The 10,000-nt window shown below is 43.9% G+C and overlaps 1 protein-coding gene across 1 annotated transcript in view; it reads right to left on the minus strand.

Annotated features, from left to right (window-relative positions):
- The window catches only part of LOC126981054 (diuretic hormone receptor-like), a 177,387-nt gene that overhangs the window by 35,254 nt on the left and 132,133 nt on the right, over nt 1-10,000 (minus strand). The window contains exons 7-9 of the mRNA XM_050831720.1: nt 4,747-4,908; nt 4,388-4,555; nt 1,074-1,237 (exon numbers count right to left, since the gene is read on the minus strand). Coding sequence (XP_050687677.1) covers nt 1,074-1,237; nt 4,388-4,555; nt 4,747-4,908 — 494 coding nt within the window. The remainder of the gene's footprint in view (nt 1-1,073; nt 1,238-4,387; nt 4,556-4,746; nt 4,909-10,000) is intronic.

A 10,000-nucleotide genomic window follows, 5' to 3' on the forward strand; every position in this document is an offset into this window, starting at 1 on the left:
AAGCTCGATTTATGAGTACTTAAAGTTGAATAGTCATAGGGCCGCTTTCACAGTCATCTCGTTTGTTTTGATCGTTACCAATGGCGGCGATCGACGCTATAGTTTTCCACGTGAAACTGGCCTAAGGGGGTAGTGGCGGCTGCAGAGAAAGCGAGAGGTGTTGAGAGCGTGTGGCAAGGTGCGGGGCTAGGCTAACCCCGCAGCCGCCACTACCCCATCGGCCAGTTTGACGTGGAAATACTATAGCGGCGATAACAGCCATTGGTAACGATCAAAACAAACAAAAGGACTGTGAAAGCGGTCCATAGTCACACAAGCTCCATTACTTTTCACTCCTATAACATCCTCTTCACTTTCCTCTCTTGTAACATCCTTCTAATCACTCATCTATGTCTTTACTTTTTAGCTTCATTACTTTTCACTTCTATAACAGCCTCTTCACTTTCCTCTCTTGTAACATCCTTCTAATCATTCATCTATGTCTTTACTTTTTAGCTTTATTTATTTCTCTACATACTTGGTCACACCCACTGAGTCACACGCCCCCCTCAAATATACGACAACGAGTAATCACAAAATAATAGGCATACCCACATTATACCCTCAAAAGCCTACGTACGACTATCCCTCATTCCTCCCCACCCATCCACACCTCAAGCCTCACACCCAGCCCTGCCACCACCCCCACAGTAACACCCACACCCACCCCCCTACTTCCCCTTATCGTACTCAGCCACACCCCTCAGCTTACATTATCGTTCATCTGGAGCTTTTTTTTCTGTCACTTAAATACACTTTCAGTTTTCCCATATATCACTTTCCTCTCCACTTATTCCCCCTAGACACAGTAACTGATCCTCGCACACCTCCCTTGACCTTACACCTTGACCTTACACCTTGACCTTATACCGTGACCTTACTCCTTGATGTTACACTTCTCTCCTTACAGTTTTCTTGCGTCCCCTTACACCTCTTTACATTCTCCTTATTACTCACCACCGTCAAGATCTTCCCTCGCAGTCTCACCCCGTCCCTCACACCCCCTCACCTCGCTTTCACACACCTGCCCTCACCTGGAACAGTCGGTCTTGGGTCTGGGCGAGCCGTCTCTGTGCCTGACGGAGGGGCAGCGGGGGTCGGCCAGGCCACGGGCAGTCTTCCAGCGCTCGATGTGATGTCGGATGCTGTTCTGTACCTCGCTGTTCAGGAAGCAGAAGAACAGCGCCACCCAGAACCCCTGAGGGAGGCACAGCGTCAGGGGGGTTGGGGAGGGTGGTGGCGGTGGTGTTGAGTTAGCGTGAGGGTGGTGGCTGTGGTGTTGGGTAAGCGTGAGGGTGGAGACGGTGGTGTTGGGTTAGCGTGAGGGTTAGTGAGGTTAGCGAGGTTATGTTGAGGGTGGTGGCGGTGGTGTTGGGTTAGCGAGGTTATGTTGAGGGTGGCGAGGATGAGTGTTAGAAAGATACTTAAAATGGGGGAAGAACGGAAAGATTGGTGATTGTAGGGTTGTGTGGCGCCACCTCGGGGACGCAGACGAGAAGGATGGAAAAGAATCACAGGAATAGGAGAAAGAAGAGGAGGAGGAGGAGAATTTTGAAGAGGAAAATTTATGCGTTCATTGAAATGTGAAAAACAAAATCTGATTCCTCGTAACTTTTTGACCTGTAAGGAGATGGAGGAGGAAAAAGATTAGGAGGAAGGGGAGGAGGAGGAGGAGGAGGAGGAATAGGAGGAGGAGGAGAAGAAGAAGGATGACGAGGATAAAGAGGGAGAGGAGGAGGAGGAGGAGGATAAAGAGGAGGAGGAGGAGGAAAAACAGTTAAATGAAGAAGAAAATGAGGAAATGACTTCAAGGAGAAAATGGAAAATGAGAAGGAAGGAGACGTAGAAGAATGTTGAGAAATGTCGAAGATAATTACGAAATGGTTAACCCCAATGACACTTTGCAAATTATGAAGAATCACACACACACACACACACACACACACACACACACACACACACACACACACACACACACACACACACACACCTTCGCTTTTGCCCTCTCCATCGACAACCTGAGCTGGAATTGGATTTTTAATTGGGATTTGCCGAGATCAGGCTTGGGGGGAGGAGGAGAGGGAGGGGGGAGAAGTAAAGGCCTACAGGGAGATTAGGAAGGAGCGAGCGAGGAAAGAAAGTAAGTAAAATGAATGGAAGGGAAGAAGAATCAAAGTGTAGGAATTCTCGAGGGATTGAAAAATATAGGGAAAGTATTACGTAAAGGAGGAAGAAAAAAATGAAAAAAGAATGCAGGAAAAAGCAAAGAAGAATCGCAAGAAACAGGGAGGAGGTAGGAGAACAGTTAATAATTAGGAGAAAGGAAATAGAAGGAAGGAAAAAGAAAAGGAAACATGAAGGCTTAAATGGAGGAAAGAAGGAAGGAAGTTGAAGGCAAATTGAAGGAAGGGAGAGAATGAATGTGAAATGAAGAAAACAAGAAGAAACAAAAGGGCGACAAGAAAAGAAATATGATGGAACAAAGAGAGGAAGATTGGAAGAGGAAGAAATTGGATAAAGGAAGGAGGATAAAAAATGTAGAAAATAAAAAAAAGAGTGAGACGAGATACAGGCAAGGTGCAAGGAAGAAAGAAGGAGAGGGAGGGAAAGAAAGGAGAAGGAGAGAGAGAGAGAGAGAGAGAGAGAGAGAGAGAGAGAGAGAGAGAGAGAGAGAGAGAGAGAGAGAGAAGAGAAAATAAAATAAAGAAAATAAGAAAATAAGAGACAAAGAGAAGAGGAAAAGAGAGAGAGAGAGAGAGAGAGAGAGAGAGAGAGAGAGAGAGAGAGAGAGAGAGAGAGAGAGAGAGAGAGAGAGAGAGAGAGAGAGAGAGAGAGAGAGTGTGTGTGTCAGTCGTAGGTCAGTAAATATTGAAATACTGGTGTGAAACTGTAAAAAGGTCAAAGTTCAAACTCGACCCGCCTTCCCGCCGCTGCAATCCCCGACCTCTGACTCATGATCCCCTTAAGCGGAGAGTTTCGAGCCTCCCCTGAAAATATAATCGACTGTTCTTTGGTAAATTTTTTTTTTCTCAGCTCCAATTTTTACGGATAGGAAACAACTCAAGGGAAATGAACTTGAACTTTGGTAATTTGTGTTTTTTTTTCTCAGCTTCAATTTTTACGGATAGGAAACAACTCAAGGGAAATGAAGAGAGATAAAAACAAAAACAATATTGGCCTCGTGATCGCTGCTCCCACAAAAGCGTACAAAAGTAGTTTCAAGTCTGTCTCCTTTAACCTCAAAAAATATAATTGACTGTTCTTTGGTAATTTTTTTTCCCCCTCGGCTCCTATTTTTACGGAATGGAAACAACTCAAGGGAAATTAATAAAGATAAAACAAAACAAAAAAAAAAAAAAAAAAAATCCTAGTGATCACAAGTAGTCTCAAGTCTGTCTTCTTTAACCTCAAAAAAATATCTTGGTGTTAGTAATTTGTGACAACGACGTTAAGAGTTGATTAAGGAGAGTGCGGGTGCGAACGAGGGCACATAGAGAGTAAAGGAATGTTAGATAAGTAGTGTGTCCATTAGGGGAGTGACTTCGTGAACGGGAGCGCAAGGAAGTAAGTCTGAGAGCGTATTCAAAGGGTGAATGAGGTTGCGTGCGTGAGTGAGATTTAAGAGAGACGGGGATATGGATGGACAGACAGACAGACACAGACAGATAGGCAGACAAACAGATAGATAGACATATATAACAACCTAAGTACTACGGGAGTGAGAACACGAATGAAAACTGGAGTACTAAGTGAGTGGGAGTTTCTGTGAGTGAGTGCGTGAGTGAGTGAGAATTCTTGAGTGTGTAGCTGCGTGGGAATTAGCAAAGTCAACACGTCTCAAAGTTCCTTGCGTGTGTGCGTGTGGGGCATAGGCAAACGCTCCAAGGGGTCCCGTGCTAAGTCTATATATACCAAGTCAAGTCACTCGCAGGAGGCGGTTTTGGGGCGGAGCAGCGGGATGACGTCACTTGAAGTTAAAAAAAAATACCCGCCAGTTCAGGGGTGACTAAAGTTGGGGCCGTATGTGCACTCTGGATGTGCATTCTAGCCTCCTTTCACAGCGCGTTTAGGCAAGCCACTGACGAAAAAATATGTCTTTTTATTGTGCTGTTGCGTGACTGTAATTCCATTGCCTACAAACGGCGGTGTGGGGTGTGAGGGAGGGCATGATGAAGTGATTGATTTAAATTAGTCCGCCTTTCCTCGTTTTCTCTAAATCCCTGTTTCTACATTCTCTAATTTGGCTCCAAGCAGTGTCACGCATAAACCACGCCTCGGCCGTGTCTCCTCCCACAAACCTGCGTATGACTTGACTTGGTGTATATAGACTTAGGCCCCGTGCACTCACTTGCGTGGAGAGGAGGACGGCCCGCACGTGCTCCAGCTCCTGCGGCAGGGCGATGAGCAGCATGTAGGTGAGGCCCAACAGCGGGATGAGCACCAGCAACGCCTTGGTAGCCTTACGGTAGCGCTGCGTCTCCACCGTGTTGGCCGACCGTAGCTTGGTGATCAGGACCTGGGGAAGAGGGAGGGAGGGGGGGGGAAGGTAAAAAGTATGTATGTTAGTGCAAAACCTTCAGTTGAAATACCATAGCGCCGATTCTGCTTGCCCTGATTGGCCTACTATCTATGTTAGTGCAAAACCTACAGTTGAAATACCATAGCTCTTACTAAAGATCCAGGCAATCCCACACCACGCATACTCACCCACATGATGCGCCCCAGGAAGAGCAGGTTGAGGGAGAGCACCACCAGCACGGGGATTTTGTGCAGCCAGTCGAAGTGGCTCGCAGGCATCAGCGGACACGTTCTTAGCTCCCCCTCCAGCTCCTGCCCGTCCATCGCCGTGCCATCCATCTCAGACCCATCCTGAGGGCGACGAGAGGGAGATGAGGCAAAGATCCCAACGGCCATATCAGGAAAATCGGACTGGCTTTGAACCGCATATAGACAAAGGTGAAGCGAAACTGGAGGAAGAAACACGGAACACACGACGAACAGGAATAACGTATTTGTTGTTAAGAAAAGGCTAAAGAGAAGGGAACGGAAATCAAAATAGGATGGCACGTACAATGAAAGGGAAGGAGTAGGAGAAATAAGGAAAACAACAACAACAACATTAAGTTTCTCGTCTGCTGCTGTTGTTACATTCTTCAAAGTGGATGAGTTTGCAAATTAAATACTAGGAGCGTGTGACACAGGACAAGAGTTCCTTATTAAAAGCGTAGTTCATTAACGATGGAATTCCAGGTATACGAACACACGTTGACAGGTAACCAGGGAAGGGAGGTTGACGTGAAGTAGCAGACGGCGGAGGTGAGGACAGGTACAGTTTTTATGAGAGGGAAGCTGTGTGGAGAAGGAAGGTGAAGGAGGAGATGCAGATGCAGAAGGTGTTAAAAGATGAATGTATGAAGAAGTAATGTGTGTGTGGGAAGATGTTTGTACAGAGAAGAAAGGCGTAGGAGGTGAGGGAAGGAAAACGAGTAGGAGGAAAGAGCAGATGGCGAAGGTGTTAAAAGATGAATGTATGAAGAAGTAATGTGTGTTGGAAGATGTGTGTATATATAGAGAGAAGAAAGGCGTAGGAGGTGAGGGAAAGAGAACTAGTTGGAAAATGAAGTTCGTATGAAAAGGTAGCAGTGTGTGGGAAGGTGTGCGCAGAGAAGAAAGGCGAAAGGGATGATGGAAGATCTACGAGTGGGAAGCAGTGTACCCAGAAAAGATGAGAGAGTGATGTGCCGAGTTCAATGTGAGGGCGTATCAAGAAAAAAATATTTGACACTGGAATCGTTTATCATGGGGTGAGTTCAATGTGGAGGCGTGTCAAGAAAAAAATATTTGACACTGGAATCGTTTATCATGGGGTGAGTTCAATGTGGAGGCGTGTCAAGAAAAAAATATTTGACACTGGAATCGTTTATCATGGGGTGAGTTCAATGTGGAGGCGTGTCAAGAAAAAAATATTTGACACTGGAATCATTTATCATGGGGCCGAGCTCAATGTGGAGGCGTGTCAAGAAAAAAATATTTGACACTGGAATATTATATCATCGCCCTCACATATTTTTTTTCCTTAACACACCTTATTTGCTTATCCCATCACTCTCTCTCTTCTTCTCTGGGTACGTTTCATCTCACTCACCGTTCTGCCCTCACCTCCTTCACTTTTCTTTACCTCACATTTCCCACACATTTTCATACAGACTTCATCTTTCTTCGCCTCTGCCGTCTGCTCTTTCTTCGGACTTATTCTTCCATCACCTCGTCCACCTGTCCTCTCTTCCCACATATTCCCACACATTACTCTTTCATTATAGACTTGGGGGCTTCGTGGTGCAGTGGTCAGCACACTCGGCTCACAATCGAGAAAGCCTGGGTTCGATTCCCGGGCCGAGTGGAAAAATTTGGGCTGCTTTTCCGATACCCTACGCCCCTGTCCACCCAACAGTGAATGGGTACCAGGTGTTAATTGGGGGTTGTGTCCCGTCTCCTGGGGTCTGTTTCCTTCTCCTATAATTCCTTCCCCTTCTGTCTCTCTCCGGCGTATGACCACAGATGTTGCGTCGACTAAACGAAACTTTCCAACTTTTTCATTATAGACTTCACATTTCTTCACCTCCTCCGTCTGCTGTTTCACGCTATCCTCCCTTCCCTGGCCACCACCTGTCACCGTGCGTTCATACCTGGAATTCCGTCTTTAATCAGCTACTTTTTTCATTAGAAACTCTCGTACTTTGTCACGTGTTTCCGCTGCATACTACTAATCCGTCTTGAAGAACGTCCATACGGCTAATGAGAAATTCTATATAGCGCTGCAGCCTCCATATTCCTCCTGCTCCACCTCTTTCATTCTGTCGTCTTTTTTTTTTTCCACAACAAAGGAGACAGCTCAAGGGCACAAAAAAAGGAAACAATAATAAAAAAAAGCCCGCTACTCTTGGTCTCCTTCTCTTTAGCCTTCTCTTTCGCCACACTTTTCTAGCTTCTGCATTCCTTTTTTACGTCTACGCCTATAGCACCGGTAGGCTTGCTTGGGGGGCCTGGATGGTAGTCGGCCCCAGCTCGTCACGGCGCAGGCAAGTGTTTATAGTGGCGCCATCTTACCTTGTGTTCAGTTCTTCCACCTTTTCCTCCTTTCTTCTTCGTGGTGCTGCTAATATTTCTTTCATACAGCTCATTTCTCTTTAGCTTTTACCTATATCTTTTTCTCACACTTCTCTTATAGTTTCTGTGTTTCTGGTATTCGTGTCCGCTTTTCCTCAGTTCTTGTTAATGGCTATTTCTCTTTAGCTTTTACCTATATCTTTTTTCTCACACTTCTCTTATAGTTTCTGTGTTTCTGGTATTCGTGTCCGCTTTTCCTCAGTTCTTGTTAATGGTGCTCCTCAGTTTTCTCTCCTACTTTAGAATTCTCCTTAGCGTTTGCCTTCCATCTCTTCCATCATCTCTTTCGCTGAGAAGATGAATACTGGAGTGTCAGGAGGAAAACACACTTACATTTTCACCTCTACGATTTGAATGCCCTTTTCTTGCTCCTTCTACCTTATGAAGAACTGTCTGCCCACACTAATCCCACATACCTCACCGCTACAACAAGTTTTTTTCCAGTTTCTATCCTATTATTCCCGTCCTACGCTCTGGAACCCTTTTGCAAACTAAATCATGTAACTCATCTCTCTTTGTTTTGTCACCAAAGTCTGTTCACTTAAGTCCCAAGACCCAAGACCCAAGCTGACAACATGAACCTAAGTGTGATTGCTAGCTGAGTGCTGATTGGCTGCTGCTATGGCTTCCAAGTTTTCTTTAACCTCTGTTTGTGTTTATCTCACGCAACACTTTCTGGCAATCTGCACTGTGCTTACGAACACGCTTAGGTTTATGTTGTCAGCTTGGGTCAGACTTAAGTGAACAGACTTTAGTATTATGTATAAATATCAAACTTTGCACTGCTCTTTTTTCTCCTCTCTTTTTTTCTGTTATGTTGTGTTCAGTTCTGTTCTGTTCTTTTTTGTTCTCTTCTCTTTTCTTCTGTTATGTTGTGTTCAGTTCTGTTCTGTTCTTTTTTTGCTCTGTTCTGTTATGTTCTCTTCTGTTCTGTTCTGTCATCTTCTGTTCTGTTCTGTTCTCTTCTCTTCTCTCCTCTCCTCTCCTCTTCTCTTCTCTTCTCTTATCTTATCTTATCTCCTCTTCTCACGTTTCGTCCAGTTTAGCGTCGCCTTTACAACGGCCTCTCCTTTAAAGCACAAGGGCGTGGGAGCAGAAGGTGATGGAAGGGGAATCGATGTGCTATGGTGTGTGTGCCCGAGGGAAGAAGAGGTGACGAGAGCGATTCACGGGAGACTGAACACCTACGTAAACGACCCGATTCTAACACGTGAACGCAGACGACATTTCCGTTTCTCACCTCAACTATTTCTAAAGGTCAAAGAGGGGATCAATCGGGTTCTAATGAGTGTTTCTTTAGGTTCATGCTACAGAAGAAGGGTCAGACTACTACCAGGATTATAAACTACTCCTGGAAATGAGACAGTGAGCGGTAATAGATAGTAGAAATAAACGCAATAGATAAAACCAAACCCGCAGTAAATGAGAACCAAAGAAATGAGATGAATAAAAAATAGATATGCTGGAGTAGTATTAAAAACTTCAAGAGTGGTTATCGTAGTACGGTCACCAACGTAGCCAGACTGTCGTACTCAGCCGCTTATATTTCCCGACTTCCTACCCCCAAACTGTCTTCTGGGCTCCAATAACGAAACTCATTTATAGTTATCGTTAAAAGAGTTAGATCCTGATGTTTCTTGGCAATAGTTATTCGTCAGAAACCGGTAAATATTATGCTCTGAGTACGACAATCTGGCATCGGTGAAGGTGACACGGGTGACATCAACAACCGTAACTGAAAGAAAACAACATCACAGAAGATAGACGATTAAACAGGTACAAAACAAAAGGTGAATAACCGAAGAGAACACTTTGCATCAACAACCGTAGCTGAAAGAAAACAACATCACAGAAGATAGACGATTAAACAGGTACAAAAAAAGGCGAATAATTATCGGAGAGGAACACTTTAACACTTAAGCGATGGCTGCACACTTGCGCGCCCCGGGAGAAGGAAATGATGATGAGCACAATCAGAAAGAAGCATCAAAGAGGAACATTAGCGAGGGAAAAACCAATCATTTAAAGGAGAACATTAGAGGAGTGTGCGCAAGATCTATTTTAAAGGTTACGGAACAATGAACGGAAAGCTGAATTCACATAAAACGACAAAACATAAAAACGAAGAGATGAAGAGCAGAGGATGGGCTATAAGGAAAAGAGCTGATGAAGAGAAACAATAAGCGACTGAAGAGAAGAAACGACTGATGAAGATAAACAGTAAATAGGCCGTTGGGAAGAAAATAAAGAGAGATGATTGTAAAGAAAAATAAATAAGCGACTGAAGAGAAGAAACGACTGATGAAGATAAAATGATTGTAAAAGAAAATGAAGACTGACCAATATCTATGAAACTGACGAGAAGGAAATAAATGAAAGACAGACGAATAAAAAGACAAATGAAGAAAATGAACATAAAAAAATAAACTGAAAACTGAAAAAAAGAAGACCACTAAAACAGGACATTGAAGTAAAGACAGCCGAGGCAAGAAGACTCACGAAAAGAAAAACAACAACAGTTAACAAAGAAAGGAATAAAGACAAATAGTAATAAAACACAATAAAAGACATAAAGGACAATAAAACAAGGCATGCAGAAACAAGAAGAACCACGAAAAGAAAAACAACAACAAAAACCTAATAAAGAAAGGAATAAAGACAAATAAGAAAACATAATTAAAGACATAAAGGACAATAAAACAAGACATGCAAAAACAAGAAGAACAAAAAGAAAGAGAGAAAAGAAAAGAAAAGAAAAACAACAAAAAGCTAATAAAGAAAGGAATAAAGACAA

Source organism: Eriocheir sinensis, chromosome 46, assembly GCF_024679095.1.
Source record: "Eriocheir sinensis breed Jianghai 21 chromosome 46, ASM2467909v1, whole genome shotgun sequence".
NCBI lineage: Eukaryota > Metazoa > Arthropoda > Malacostraca > Decapoda > Varunidae > Eriocheir > Eriocheir sinensis.